Source organism: Myotis nattereri (assembly GCF_964212035.1).
Source record: "Myotis nattereri genome assembly, chromosome: 13".
Classification (NCBI taxonomy): Eukaryota; Metazoa; Chordata; class Mammalia; order Chiroptera; family Vespertilionidae; genus Myotis; species Myotis nattereri.
This window is the reverse complement of record NC_138088.1, coordinates 27,385,848-27,402,306: the sequence shown is the minus strand read 5'-3', so window position 1 is coordinate 27,402,306 and position 16,459 is coordinate 27,385,848. Positions and strand designations below refer to the sequence as shown.

Genomic DNA, 16,459 nt, shown 5'->3' with positions numbered 1-16,459 from the left:
TCTGGCATTTTCAAAGGTGCATGGCTCTTCAAATGGCCAGAACCCGGGCAGGAAAGAGGCCTCATCAGGAAGCTGTACGAGATGTCACGACTGCCTGACTCATAGGCAGTGCTGGCCTGGCTGTGGGACCTTCACGGGTCAGTGGAAAACTGGTATCTAGAGTTCATGTAAGATCTTTAATTTGCATCACTGTTTTCACAGTCACGAAGATGGAGACAAGACCAGCTGATCCACAGTGAGGCTGAAAAGTACCTGCCATTTAGTGATTCACACTTAATTCAGTTAAAAAGAAAAAAAAGAGGAAAATTAGCAGGCACTGACTGTACTTAATACCTATTTTGGGGCATAACGAATATTTGAATTTCGAATTAATTTTTTTACTTTGAAATAGGTGTGGCTTATTCACTTTCCTGACGCACTGTTCTGATTATGAGTCTGTGTGTTCGAAAGATCTTCAGTAACTATCACTCAGTGCCTCAGCCAGTCTACATCCCTCAGCTTAGCAATCAGTCTTCTTTTAATATATTTTAATTGATTTTTTACAGAGAGGAAGGGAGAGGGATAGAGAGTTAGAAACATCAATGAGAGAGAAACATCGATCAGCTGCCTCCTGCACACCCCCTACTGGGGATGTGCCCGCAACCAAGGTACATGCCCTTGACCAGGAATCGAACCTGGGACCCTTGAGTCGGCAGGCCGACGCTCTATCCTCTGAGCCAAACCAGTCAGGGCAGCAATCAGTCTTCCTAACATCAGCCACTGCTACACTTGGCCTCCCCGTTCCCTTCGCATCGACCCTAATTAAACTCTTCTATGCAGCGCTTAGCAAAAGCTTACCATTTTCTTGTCTTTCTGCTTTGCCCACATGACTTCCTGTACCTGGAAGGTTTCTTTCTACTTTCTCCAAGATCCAAATCCCTACTGTGTTAAAGTACAGTTTTTCAATCCTTTCCCAAAATGAGACATGACCCTTCGACCTTCAGGGCTTCTATCTTATTTTATCTGTCCCGCTTTGGGGGAAACGGTAGCTTTTTACCTGGTATTTTAGTTATTTCTGGGCATGCTACTGAGGACAAGGTGGCTCATTTGAGGGAGATTTAAATCTCAGGAGAAGGTATCATGTCATATCATAACTCAGTATCATGTCCATAAAAGCTGCTTCACAAAAGTGACTTGAGTGAATGAATACATGGAGTGAGGGAGTAAGTGAATGTTTGGTCTAGTCTTTTAAAATCCTTTTCAGGTTAGTTGGTTAAAAATTCCTTTTCTTGTTATCCTTTTTTTTTTTTTTAAGACTAGACTCATTTGATACTTCAGAAACATGATTAAAATAACGTCTCTTACCTTCCAGAAAAATAAAATTCTCAATAAATAAGTGACTTGTAAATTGGGATTAGACTAAAGAATATGACTCAGTCTTTTTAGCTGTCAGAATGAAGAGAAAGCCTGGCCAGCGTGACTCAGTGGCTGAGTGTCACCTATGAATCAGGAGATAACGGTTCAATCCCCTGTCAGGGCACATGCCCGGGTTGTGGGCTCGATCCCCAATGTGGGGCTTACAGGAGGCAGCCAATCAGTGACTCTCTCTCATCATTGATGTTTCTTTCTAACCCTCTGAAATCAATAAACATATATTTTTAAAAAAGAAGGAAATCTTACCTCTAAAAAAAGAATAAGAGAAATATCAGAATATTTGCTGTAAATATTTTCCTCTTTTTAATTCAGCTTAAAAAAAAGAGCTGCTGTGAATATTGTAGTTCTTTACAACAGAGCAGTGAACTGGTTTACTTCTTTCCCTACAATTAGATAAATGCCTTACCTAATACAAAATAAGGATTGTATTACTGGCTCCCAATTCCTAGAAATTTACAATTAATGTACAGAGTCACCTAGGATGGGTCCTGGGCCAAAAAGCAGTTCCCCTGCACACAACAGCATCGAGCTCCAGCTCACAAATGCTTGACAAAGGCAATTCTCGGGGCTCAAGGGAGACTGCCTCAAGAAAGGCAGCATATGCCATTTGGATAGGAGAGAGAGAGAGAGAGAGGGTTGCCATAGTAACATTATGGGAGGGAAATGAAATTGCATGGAGTTAGTAATTTTTTTCCAATTCCCCTGATTTTTAAAGCACTAACATAATGAACGCGTATTCCCCTGGGCAGAATTCTGAGGCAAGGCAAACTGGCTGGGCCAGATCTCATATTTCATTTTGGTGACAGCAATCTTATTAGTGAGGGGGGAGCTGCACTCTCCTGGCTGGCCAAAATGCTCTCTTTTGTTAGCTTACGAGCAAAATGTTGCACATCCGAAGGCCAGAAAGACATTCTTTCACATCTGGTTTTGCTGAAAAGCATGGAGCAGGGCATTATGGCATCACACCTAGGAATACTGAAGCTGAAGCTGGAATATGTCCATAACAGGTGAATCTGCTCAAAGCCCAAACTGAAATGACACAAATCTGTGACTGGGGAAATACTGTCAAAAAGAGACATTTATTTTGATTTGTAGCCTCTAGTTTCCTTTCTTTTCTTTCTTTTAAGCAAAAACTCACTCTGGAGAAGAGAAAGGAAATGGAGCAGAGAGAACTCTGTGGATATACACTTTTCTCTATTGTGGATGGAAAACAGGATGCGATATTTAATTGTAAACTAAAAACCAAGAAGAAACAGGTAGAGCTCTGGAGGAGAGAGTGATGATGACAACCAGACACATTAAAGAGCACCAGTTACAGTCTAATAGCTATTCTCACATCTGTGTCTTTTACTACAAGTTCTGACTGTATCCTCCCTTTGTGCGTGTTGGGCAGTTGGAGAGTTGGCCTAAGAGGAAGTGAAATGACGTTTTTGGAACCCCTTCTATTGTCACAGGTGCCCTGTTCTTAGGGTTCTACTGAATCTCTACAAGTTGTGAGAAATGGCATGTGAACTTCACTTACAGCTGAGAAAGCTGCTCCAGAGGACTCCAGAGGTCACATGCAAGGAAATGCTTGACATTAGACGTTAACCTCAGGCTTGCCTCCATCAGAGGGACTGGATTCCTTCTATGCACCAAGCAATTTCCTTTTCCCATTAAGAATTCACTGTGGCCATTTATATATAAAAGAGAGAAATATCTTTCTAATTCCCTTCCTTTTTATCCTGCCATGCATTCTATATGTTTAATACTAAACTAAAATAAGGCAAAATCCTTCTGCTGTTCTTTCTGCTTGGAAAATCACAGCTTTCTCTCTGAGCCTAAAAATAAGCCCTTACGCTATTTGTTGTGTCTTTTCCCATTCTCCATGGTTTTTGTCCCTCCTTTCTGGTCTTCTGTTGGTTTGAGCATTATTTATTATTCTAATCATTTAATGATCATATAGGCCACTGGCTACCTTCTACTTTGGATTTTTAACTAAATCTTTTTTTAGTGGTTGCCCTAGGGATTACATGGATAACTTATCAGTGGAGTCTAAATAATATATTATTCATTAGATTATATTATTACATAATAATATATATTATATTGAAATAAGATTATACCACTTCATGTATAATATGAGAATTTTGGAATATTATAATTGTATATACATTATTAGTTTCATTTTTTGCTATATATATAATATTTTACTTCCAAATATATTATAAACCTAATAGACTGATATTTTTATTTATTTATTATTTTTTAAAATATATTTTCATTGATTTCAGAGAGAGGAAGAGAGAGAGAAAAAAACATCAAAGATGAGAGAGAATAATTGTTCAGTTGCCTCCTGCACGCCCCACACTGGGGATTGAGCCCACAACCTGGGCATGTGCCCTGACTGGGAATTGAACCGTGACCTCCTGGTTCATAGGTCGATTCTCAACCACTGAGCCACACCGGCTGGGCCTAAGTGTCTGCTTTTAAATGGAATTCTTTATTAGATCAACAACCCATGCAGGGAACAACAAGGAAATTAGGTCCCTTAGAGTGCTGGTGTCTGAGGTGAATCCATGTTTTTTTCCCTGTCTCTAGAGGGATTGGTGTGTACCAGGTCTGATTCGTAATGCAACAAGGTATCCCCCTAAGGAACTAGAAACACCAATCAGAAAGGATATATGCACCCCTATGTTCATAGCAGCACAATTTACAATAGCTAAAATTTGGAAACAGCCTAAGTGCCCATCAGCAGATGAGTGGATTAAAAAACTTTGGCACATCTACACAATGGAATACTATGCTGCTGTAAAAAGGAAGGAACTCCTACCACTTGCAACAACCATGGATAGACCTGGAGAGCATTATGCTAAGCGAAATAAGTCAGCTGGAGAAAGATAAATATCACATGCTCTCACTCATTTGTGGAATATAATGAACAACATAAACTGATGAACAAAACAGATCCAGAGACAGAGAAGCATCGATCAGACTGTCAAACCTCCGAAGGAAGGTAGGGGAGGGTGGGGTGGGGGAGAGGGAGAGATCAACCAAAGGACTTGTATGCATGCATGTAAGCCTAACCAATGGACACAGACACTAAGGGGGTGAGGGCATGAGTGGGGTGGGAGGGTGGGAGGGGCAATGTGGGGATAAGGACACTATGTAATACCTTAATCAATAAAGAAAAAACAAAACAAAAACAAACAACAAGGTAGCCCCAGCAGTAGCATGTACCTTGTAGGAGGTAGCTGGGTAGATAAGAATATTTTCTCAAGAGCCACTGGGCTTTGTTAAAACACACAGTGATGAAAATTTGTTGTCAGTTTTTAGGCTTGTCCCCAGGGCTTTCTGACATGTTAGCTGGCTCCCTCCCTGCCTCCCTTTCAAGCCCACATATCCAGCCACTCAGTTATTTCAGCAAGAGACAAGGGACGCTCTGATGAGGAGACCACAGAGTAGTTCACATATTTTGAGTATGTACTACACTTTCTCCCATGTCGTCTGCCAGGAATTCAGTCGGCGCCTGGTCCCACCTTCACCCCACTCCACGCAGGACAACAATAGAAGAATGATGGGCTTTTCCGTTCTCAGCTTCTCCCAGTCTCCCTCACACTCACACGCCACTTACACAACACACGAGGAAGGTAAATCCAGTTTAAACCCATAGGAGAGAATCTACGTCTCGTTTAAAAGAAGACAGCCTTTCAGAACAGGGAGGCAACGTGCCACGGGAACCCGGTTGCGCCATCAGTGTGCCTGTGCACATTATTTCATTTCTGATACTTTCTCTCAGGAGAGTGTTTTGTGCTTTTATCCTGGCCCTCCCCTAGGACACCATATGCCCCATAAAGATGGGGCCAGAATTTCCTGTGTACCCATTTCTTCTCGCTTTGTACCCAAAACAGCAACTGTTTGATAAATGATTGAGAAGTGATTGATGCTTGTATCAAGACAGGATGAAATGAGGTGACTTCTGATCCGCACATTTGCTAAAACCTCAGCTGGAAATCCAGATTGGTCCCTTCAAGCTTATCTTTCCCATTGACTGCATTCTCCCTCACTTCCCTTCTCAAAGATTCTCCCTATTTACAAACAATCCATTAGCTTCCGTGATATTCAACTGGCATAAGCAAGGCCTCTCTGTCTTTCATTCCTTACAGTCTCTTTAAACAGCCCGTACTAGCAGAAGACCTTTGGCATTTAAAGCAATGGCTCTAGCATTTGTTATCTACTGGCAATTGCTTCTTATTAAATGACGCAAAGTCAGTTCAATAAGGTCTCTATTCAAGTTAAGGATTACAGCGTGTATCCTTAACTTATCAGTGGAGTCTAAATAATATATTATTCATTAGATTATATTATTACATAACAATATATATTTTATTGTAATTCAATTTACTTCCCCAGTCAGACGGGTCAACCCTCATCTTTCTTCACTCCTTTCGGGAAAGCGTGTTTCTTTTAAAATATATCCATAATTTTCAGGTTCAACAGTCATCAGGAAAAAGACATTTGGGTCTTCTGCCAAATACCTACGGCTGGGCTACCTTAGGATTAGAACACAGGAGACAAGCTTCCCATCAGCACCATGAGGGCAGGGGAAGTGTCTTGTCTTGTTCCAACCACCGCCCCCCCCCCGCCCCCACCCCCCCAACCTCTACGTCTGGCCCCAGGTAGGTGCTCGGTAATCATTTACTAGTTGAGGGAATAAATGTAGTGACTAATAAACGACATAGTCCATTTAGGAGCTACAGGAGTCAAATTCAGGATACCAGGCCAGTTGTAGACACACGAAGTTCAGGATTCTTGAAGGAAGAAGCACAGGGTTGTGGGAGGTACAATGACAAGACAGGGAAAGCTATCCAAAATTCCTACCTAGGTGGATGTCTACGGCACGACCACCTTTTATTAGCCTGGCTCTTGCTCGCACCTCGTAACAAATGCATGAAATGCTGAAAGAAATGCCCTGGTTAGAAGCTTAATGCGATTGGAGCTCTGAGATATACTAGCAATGGCTAGGATTTATTTCTGGATGACTTTATACCACACAGTTTACAAACATTAGCTTGATCTTATGACAATGCTGCACGGTAGCCATTAATGGTTCTTATTTGCAAAGAGAAATAACATGCAGAAGGTTAAATATCCTACCTAAGTCAACTAGCTAAACTCAGAACCTGGGATTGAAGCTTGATTCGAAGTCTCAGTTCTTTCCTCACTCACAATGCATCGCACCAGAAAAGCAACCTGCCCAGCACCTAGCTAGATAGATATGTGGTTTTCAAAAAAATTTTAATTGTAAAAAATATAAAAGTTACTTTCTTAGCCATTTTTAAATATACAGTTCAGTAATGTTAGCTTTACTCACCTTGCTGCATAACATCTCTAGAACTTTATCTTCTTGCAAAACTGAAACTATATACCCACTGAACAACAACTCCCCATTTTCTTGTTCCCCAGGCAACAAAAATTCTACCAATTATACCCAGGAGTGGAATTACTGGATCATGGGGTAATTCTATTTTTAGTTTTTTAAAGGAACCTCAATATGCTTTTCTATAGCAGCTGTACCATTTTACATTCCCATCAGCAGGGCACAACGGTAGAAAGGTTTCTTTTTAAGTCAGGTTTAGCATCAAACTGACTGAATAGCTAAGCCTGGAGTGTCAAGTAGTGGTTAAATTCTTGAAAATTTAACTCAACTAAAACTCTAGGCTTTAGACCTTAGATTCTGTAATTAAAGCCATGCACTATTTAAACGTGTATTAAAGATTTACAAATATGGATTATCATCCAATTTTAAGGAGAAAAAACTTAGCAGTCATTTTCCAAGAGACTACAACAAATGAACAAACATAAAGCCAAGACTGAACCAGTGCAAAGCTATTAGGAGAAGTATCCCTACCTCCCGAAAAAAAAAGGGTAAGCATGCACATAAATGGACTCCTACCCTTGTTTTGGCATCGATTTTAGCTCCTCGATCAAGCAGTAGTTTTACCATGTTGGCATTTCCTCTTTTTGATGCAACATGTAAAGGAGTGATGTCATTCTGTGGAAGAAGAGACAAAAAAAATTACAATTTGGGTATCTTCAGTTTAACCAAAACATTGTTTCCTAAACCGCCCACAACCAGTCTTCATTCTTTTTCTTTTTATAAAAAACATTTTGAATAGTAGGCTCCCAATATTTCTTTCCGATAGTAACTGTCTTCAGAAGGAGACACCTTCCCACACCCATAAAAAGTCCCAGCTCATTTATTTGATTTACCTGAGGTGGTTGATGGATGAGATAATGATTTTCTTTTACTTAGGGGGGAGGCTCGAATATCCTGGACCTTTACGTCAATGTGTTTTCCTACAAGTTTGCGAGATACATGGTGGCTAGTGCAGCGGTTCTCAACCTGTGGGTCGCGACCCCTTTGGGGGTCGAACGACCCTTTCACAGGGGTCGCCTAAGACCATCGGAAAACACATATATAATTACATATTGTTTTTGTGATTAATCACTATGCTTTAATTATGTTCAATTTGTAACAATGAAAATACATCCTGCACATCAGATATTTACATTACAATTCATAACAGTAGCAAAATGACAGTTATGAAGTAGCAACGAAAATAATTTTATGGTTGGGGGTCACCACAACATGAGGAACTGTATTAAAGGGTCGCGGCATTAGGAAGGTTGAGAACCACTGGGCTAATGAGTGGCTGACCAGGGAGCAGCTAAGTCAGCCCAGGCTGAGTTAAAGCAGGATCACAGGACTCAGCCTTCCTGGGCTCCACTGAGCACAAACTGGGAAATCTGTCACTACCAGAGAGTCACAGGGCTTCCCATGTACATTGGGTTAAAACGTGTTCACAGGCATTTGTTGGCAATACCACACAAAACTGACGATGGATTTTAAAACATCTGCTGTGGAGAAAGAGCCATCATAGGACAATCTGAAAATCTAATCATGATTTCGGAGCCATAGTTCTTCCTCTTTGCATCTGTACGGGTGCTGTGGCTGTTTTCAGAATGCCAAGGAATTACGTGCACACCGTGAAAAACATTCTGTATTTCAGTTCCTGATATCCTTGTGCAGCAGCAATATGGGTTTAGGAGCTGTTATTCACGAAAGTCAATTACATGATACATGAACTGAGCCCCAAAGGGGTTTTGTTTTTGTTGTTTGATAGCAGATACAATATAATAGCTACCAGGTATTGATCATTTCCTATGTGGTAGGCATTGCGCTAAACTCTTTACTATCTCATTTAATTCTCATAATCCTCACAATGTCATATACAACCTGAATTATAATGCCCATTTTAACCGATCTAGAAACAGCTAGCAAAACCCAGATTCAAATGAAAACCTGGCACTTAAACTCATGGTTTTAAAAAATAATAATACACTTTATAATGAAAATTTTCAAACAGGCACAACATTTCAGAGAAAAGCATAAACAGCATCACCCCACTTCAATAATTCTCAATCTTTTGCCAATATTATTTCTTCTGTACTCCCTATGATGTTTTTCTGGCTGAAGGAGTTTAAGAAAAGAAAAAATAAGTTTAGGAACCGTGTTATTTCACCCACAAAGACTACCATTTAATGATCTCTAACAGATAAGGATGTCTTAAAAATCACAATACCCTTATAACTAACAAATAACTTCATAACACCAAGACCCTGTCAAACTTCAAATTCTCCCATCATCTCCAATTAACCTCAGCTGGGTTGTTCAAATTAGAAGAAGATGCACATCGAGGTTGAACTGTCCCTTAGGTCTCTTTCAATCTCCAGAGGCGCCCTCCTCTACCTTCTTTTCCCCATGTCTATATATTTACTGAAACAACAACAAAACTAAAGAAAAAAACACCAGGGTAATTTATTGTCTAGCATTTCCTACATTCTGGACATGGCTGGTTGCATTCTCATGGAGTATTATTTAGATGTTGTTTTTGGCCTGTATTTTCAATAAACCTTTCTAATTCAATGCTGTTAGCCATTATACATTCTCCCATCTGAAGAACTCTCTACATCCCATTATTCTTAAATGTTAACGCATAAATCAATAATAATTCATTAAATGAAAGAAGCAGAAAGAAACATGAATAAAACAAATGTGTTTTGGTAATGCTGGAGGAGTGGACAGGATGCATATCATTGCTCCAGACCAGGGAGAACCACACTTTTTCTACGAAGGGCCACCAGAGAGCAAATATTTGGCTTTGTAGGCCGTACAATCTTTATTGCAGCTACTCAGCTCTGCCCCTGTAGCACTAGAGCAGCCATACACAATATGCACCGAAATGAGTGGTTGTGTCCCAATACAACTTTATTTAAGCAGCACTTCAGAATTCCAATTAAACTGTAGACGAACCATCACCGAGAACCACCCAAGACTAGCTGAACAGAATTCCTACCACTAAAGATATAAAGGAGGAGCCACACTGATACCATCCTGCACCCTTGTGCAGCCTTCACAGGCCTCACACTACTTTGGACAGATGCTGTCATCTCTCAGGTACGAGTGAGTGAGTGGCGTGGTGGGTCAGCCTGTCACGCTGCCCTGTACCTACGCAGCAGCTAGTGAAGTCACAACCACGGGCTGGGGCCGAGGGGCATGGGGTGGTCTCTATGTTCAAACCAACTCATTGGGACCAATGGATCCAAACTGACCATTCGGAGGAACCAGCCATAAAAGCTAAATGGAATCATTTAGAAAGGGAATGTGTCTTTAACCAGAAAGAATGCGGCCCAGTCTGATAGTGGCATATATTGCTGCCGCACTAAGTACTCAGGGTGGTTTAATGATTTGAAAATCGACATGTTAGTAAACATTAAGCCACCCCCACTTACGGTCACCAGCTTTCCAACAGCCCCTGGGGTCCCTACCTCTGCTGCTGCCTTGCCGGCGCACACGTAGAACGTCCTGAGAGAAATGGCTCATCTTCTCCAGGCCCAACAACAGAAACCCAGCCTATGGCAACCGCAGGAAACAAATCCGGCCGGCTCACCAGTGAACTCTTGCCCAGCAGAGGGGGGGGAGCACTGTGGCACGGCTTTCAGGTGGCGTTTGGCAATACAACGAAACTCATGTGAGCCATGGATGGGCACCAATGAGCGCTCTACCTTAGAATCTCCAGTCCTGCCATGATCTTGCTCACTACTTTGCCTGCCATAGTTACCAAAAAAATATTTATGCACAAGAAGAAAGGTGATAAAAATAAGCAAGCTTTCACTGAATAACCCTAAGAATGAAACTTTGCAAAATATAGCTGCAGTACGCTACCAAGCAGATGACAAAATCGACTTTGAGGACAATCTTTAAAGTGTGCCTTAAGATCAGTGGCCCTCTCTCTCTCTCTCCCTCTCCCTTCCTCTCTCTAAAATCAATAAAAATATAAAAAAATAAAATAAAGATCAGCTTTATGGTTTTGCCTGCAGAAGACAATGACCAATCTCCATGTCAGAGTCCTTTTAAGCTCCAGAATGATTTTTCTATAAATTTCCCATGGCATTTGAACATGTAAGTGATGTTGGGTAGTATCTCTAGTTCATCTGGGTATAGTCAACCATATTGGTAATAGAGTTCTAATTTTTATGTGGAAAAAAACCTGTTTTGTTTACAAAAGCAGATGGTGGCCTGGGTTGGTAATTTGCTGACCGCTGCTCTAGACCTACCAGCTCACAATGGAAGATTTTAACAGAATGTAACAGGTTGCAAAAGAGGAAGTAACACACTATGTTTTGCATAGTGTGTGCTTTGGTCCTCTTTGATGGCGACTGGATTTTGGTGTGAATGAAAGCTGGCGGAAGCAGGTAAACTTCCTTATGGCTTGTTAATTGTCTTGCTTGTCTCTTTTGTCTGAGTGTAAGTGTGTGTCCCTCTAATGACCCAAGCAGCACAGTGGGCAGATTCTTGACCTGAGAGAGCAGGTGGAGTGACAGGTTAGGTCTATTGGAAACGCAGTCTCACAGAGGCTTACTGAGTACAGAGTGAGATATGACACAAACTCATCACTTCCCTGAGTGAGTCAAGGCTTATGTGCTATTTCCCCTTAAAGATGTGCCCTTCTCTGGTTGAGCAGGACTTAATTAACTTTTACCACAAGTAGGCTAATTTTGGTGAGAGAAAGAACTCTATTTCTAATTTCGTTCTCTTCTTATGTTCGCAAATACTCATTTTCTCACATACTCTCTCACATGGAGGATGTGAAGATGTCAAAAGAGTATCTTGAATTTCGAACTCCCACAGTTTTCTACACCTCTCTGACCCTTCTTAGAGGAATATTTCACATTTCTATGGCACTTAAAAAGTGCTCCAAAGGGCTTTACACGATGTAATTTCATTTTATCTTCACAGCAAGCTACCGAAGTGAAATAAGTATCATGAACCTTACTTGACAGATACATAAACTGAGGAACAGAACAGGTCAGTAATTTGCGTATTTAAGAGACTGCTAATTGGAGGCAGAATCAGGGTCAGAATTCAGTTCCAGCCCTCGGGCAGTGGTATTTTCATTCAGGGATCATAATGCCTCAGGCTGACCCTATTGCTTCTCATCTCTGTCAAATGGAGCTTCTGAATGAATTATGTACTTCTGAATTCCTGAGTGGGGTGGGGACTGCTTCTGTCAATGGGGAACACATCTAAATGACAATGGTACCTCTAAACTCCTTGATAGGATATTTACACTGATTCCTCAGTTAACCAGAAAAGTGGTTTATGGCCTACTATGCACAAGGCCCAGTGTTGCATTTTCATCATATGAGTGAGCAATATAATTATGGAATCACTCGTATCAAAAGAGCCCAGTGATATCCGAGACTGAAAACATTGTTTCGTAGAACCCGTGATTGTCATTGGTGAAATGTGGTTGCACATGCTTTCTGGGATGCAATTTGGCAGTATATAGAAGAGCCTTGAAATCTACAACCACAGATACAAAGCAGAGGTTGACTGCCGTGGTAGAAAGGACAGAAATGCTGAGAGATCTCGCCCTGAGGCCTAGGCACCCTCCCTAAGACCGAAGCAGAGGCAGAATGAGAGACCCTCAGCCCCAGCACAACCCTAACAGGAGTAGCAAGCAACAGTACCCAACTGGTGAGGTCAGCTGGCAGCTTGGCAAAAGATGTTCTCTGTGTAACAGCTATGCAGGGAAAGCATGAGGTGGAGCACTAATCCCCCCACTCCCCACCCCGTCTACTAGTCCCCTAAGCATAAGGCAATGGCAGCCCCCTCTCGAAAGGAATTTAAAACCTGTGATGCACTCAAACAAAAAGTAAATTCAGTTCAACTCTTGACTAAACTGGCTCAACCTGCCACCTTTGCAGCCCAACAGAAGACAAGGTATGCCTATTTCCAAACAAAGGTACTATTTACCTCAGTCTCTCCTGTTCTGGACATAATATTCAGTATTCTAACTAGTGGGACAGGTGAACAATATGCATCAAAAGTTAGGGAGAGCCAAATGGAAACACTTGATAAGAAAACGCACAATATTGGAAATGAATTCCTTCGATGGACTCATCAGCAGACTTCACATCACTGAGGAAAGAACCAGTGAACTTAAAGATACGTCCATAAATGATCCAAAATGAGACGCATAGAGGAAAAAGAAGAGTGAAAAGGAAAGAAAAGAGTGTCCAAGAGCCACAGGACAATATAAAACAGCTGACTGGAATCACAAAAGGAGAAGGAAGAGAGAATTTGGCAAAAGAAATATGTGAAGAGATAACGGTCAAGAATTATCTCAGAATAATGACATACTCCATAACCACACACGTCAATCAAATTGCTCAAAATGAAAGATAAAGAAAAAATCTTGAAGATAGCCCAAGGAAAAAGGACACATTTCTCGCAGAGAAAAAGATAATACTGTAATTATAAGAGACCGCTCGTCAGAAATTATGCAATCCTGAAAACAAAAAAAGTGACATCTTTCTGTACTGAAAATAAACAAATGTCAAATGAGAATTCTATTCCCAGCAAAAATATCTTTTAAAACATTAAGGAGAAATAAAAACATTTTAAGATAAACAAAAGCTAAGCAAATTCATTACTAGCAGACCTGCAATAAAAAATGTTAAAGGACATTCTCTGGCAGTAGGAATATGATACAAGACAGAAACTGAGATCTACTCAAAGAAATATAGAAATAAATGAAGGTAAATATAAGAGCTAATTGATTGTCTAAAGTAGTAAATTATGGGGTTTACAATATATGCAAAAGTAAAATGTAAGATGCCAACTGCATATAGATGGTAGAGAAGAATTACAACTCAGGCTCTCACACTAGGTAAAGTGATGTAACATTAGAAGGTAGACTGGGATAACTTATGTATGTTAATATGTATATTAAGTAAAAATTAAGACATAAAAGAACATGAAAACCATGCTCTTATTTTTGTACATAAGTATGCGTATAGACACATTCTAAAAAGGCTGAAGAGGTAGATGTTGATCCAAATGTTAACAATTTATCTCTTGGTGGAGATTACAGATGATTTTTTGCTTCTTTACACTCTTTTAAAAAATTTCTGTGTGTATATTTGTATAATGTGTGGTGAAAACAGTGACTGTATTTCTTTTTTTATTATTACCTACTTTGTAGGCTCCCCCCGCCCCCCCCGCCACCACCACCTCGGTCCCAGTCCCAACATTTGCATTCTTCACTCTGACAACCATTGAGAGGTTTTACCTCCTTATTAACTTGCCTGGTATTTGAACGTTGAAGGAATTTTTTTAAGTTTGAAGATATCTCGAAGGTAAATATATATTACTATTTTTCCCCATTAATGTAGAAAATTAAGTATGACTAAAGTTAAAGATCTATATGTTGCCTCTAAAAAGAGACCTGAATTAAAACTTGGATAAAAACAAAGTTAACCTGGAGTTTTAAAGTTAACCTGAGTGAAAACAAAAGTAAACACTATTCTAACTGGGTATAAATTAGCTTTGAATATAATATTTTGTTCTTGTACCAAAGACATAATATTCAATGTAATGGGGTACATTAGTATTTTGGAATTCATTCAGTCTAATTACCTATTTTATAGAGAAGGAAGAGACCAGGCAGATTAGGTGACTGCCTGGAGTCACAAGGCTTGAAGCTGAGCCAGGACCCTGGGGTTCCCAGTTCCCAGGCATTGCTCCTTCCGTTTCACTAAGCTCATTTTGGGCTCATTTAAAAATCACTGTTTCCAAGTCAGACAGAGAAAGACAAATGCCAGAGGATTTCACTTAATATGTGGAATCTAAACAACAAAATAAACAAACATGCAGAACAGAAACAGACTTATAGATACAGAGAATACTTTGACAGCTGCCAGATGGGACAGGGGTTAGTGGGATGGGTGAAAAAGGTGAAGGGATTGAGAAGTACCAATTGGTAGTTACAGAACAGTCACAGGGATGTAAGGTACTGCATAGGGAATATGGGCAATAATATTGTGATAACTATATATGGTGTCAGATGGGTACTAGATTTATCGGGGCGATCACTTTGTAAGTTATATAAATGTCTGATCACAGGGTTGAACACCAGAAACTAATACAATATTGTATGTCAACTGTAATTTAAAAAGAAAACAAGAAAAATAATCATATTTTTATCTCTAGCACAATAGCTCCTTATTTCATTTAACTAATCCATTAAACTATTAAATTTAATCTTTATTTACTCCAAAAAACTTAAAGTGCAAATCTGATAAGCCAGTCCCCTCCTTCCTCTAGTATTTACTTCTCCTCAACCCTTTTTCAAAGATGGCGGATAAAGACAAAAAAGCAATCACATATATACACACATATCATTTTCCAAACAACAACAAAAATTGGCTCTAGAAATATTATATAAAACATTAACAAGATTTGGATATTCAGAATTTTGACTGAACAAAATCATAGTGCTCAGCAGGTTTAATTCTCTCAAATTTCCAGGCCAAAAACCTAATCAAGTACTTAAAACAACATGGGTCACTGCTGTGTCTCCTGAGGCGAGGATTTGTGTTCTCACTATAGTTTCACTTCTAGCCTTTTATTTTTCTTCCAGTTTATCATGTTCTTCTGCACCAATCTCCTTCTATTTGGTTTTCCAATAAAACCTTTCATCTGTAACCTACACTTCTGGAAGACACCAACTACTGAAGTTGGAGAGTGAAAAATCTCAATTCAGAAGAACAGGTTTTGCCTCCCACTTTCAGGGGAAAAAAAAGAAGCAAATCACTGAGAACAAGCTAAGATCTCTCAGGATGTCTACAAAGTCCTACTCTTCGACAGTAACATGTAGTTCATGATGTCATATAGTTAGGTTATATTATGCGATGATCATTCTTTAGAGTAAGATCCTCTAACTTCAAAATAAAAATATTTACTGTGCTTCCTAAACTACAGAACTTAGAAAAATGCAAAAAAGATTTTTACTAATGAGTTCAGAGGTAAGGAGTTCGATCCTGGTTCTAACTTTATTTCTATTCCGTTGCATTGGTCTAGCACAAAGCACATTTCATTAGAAGACGACCAGGCCCTAAATCTTTTCCATATCCACATTCCTGATAGACGATCTTGGGAATGTGTCTTATCCTCTATGAACTCATATTTTCATCTGGATAATGGACATGATACCTCTGTCGCAGGACTGCCAAGAGGAGGTATGAGAACATTCACGTCAAAAAGAGGAAGTAAACTTACAGGTATTCCATGTATTTTATCTCATTTAACACACACAATGAGAAAGAAGTACTATCTAGTTTTTTCCTTTATTTTATAAATGAGGCAACTAAAACTAAAAATAAATACATACATACATATGTACATACATACATACATACATAAAGAAATAAATAAATAACTTGCCAAAGGTCACAAAGCTGCCATAATATGTATGACCCCAAAGTACTGGCTTCTTTCACTAGGCCACGCTGACTCTGCACTTATAAGCAGTACACACATGGGACCAATGCTCACTATTAAGGCATTTTCGGAGTACCAAACAGCATGGTAAGAGGTAAGAAAGTATAGGAGTCAGTTGTGCAGTAAGGTAAGAGAGAGTACTATGGAACCCGAATG

At 39.9% G+C, this 16,459-nt stretch overlaps 1 protein-coding gene across 1 annotated transcript in view; it reads right to left on the bottom strand.

Moving 5' to 3' along the window:
* Nucleotides 1–16,459, bottom strand: part of ANK3 (ankyrin 3) — a 294,328-nt gene that overhangs the window by 149,127 nt on the left and 128,742 nt on the right. The window contains exon 9 of the mRNA XM_081104730.1: nt 7,349–7,447. Coding sequence (XP_080960856.1) covers nt 7,349–7,447 — 99 coding nt within the window. The remainder of the gene's footprint in view (nt 1–7,348; nt 7,448–16,459) is intronic.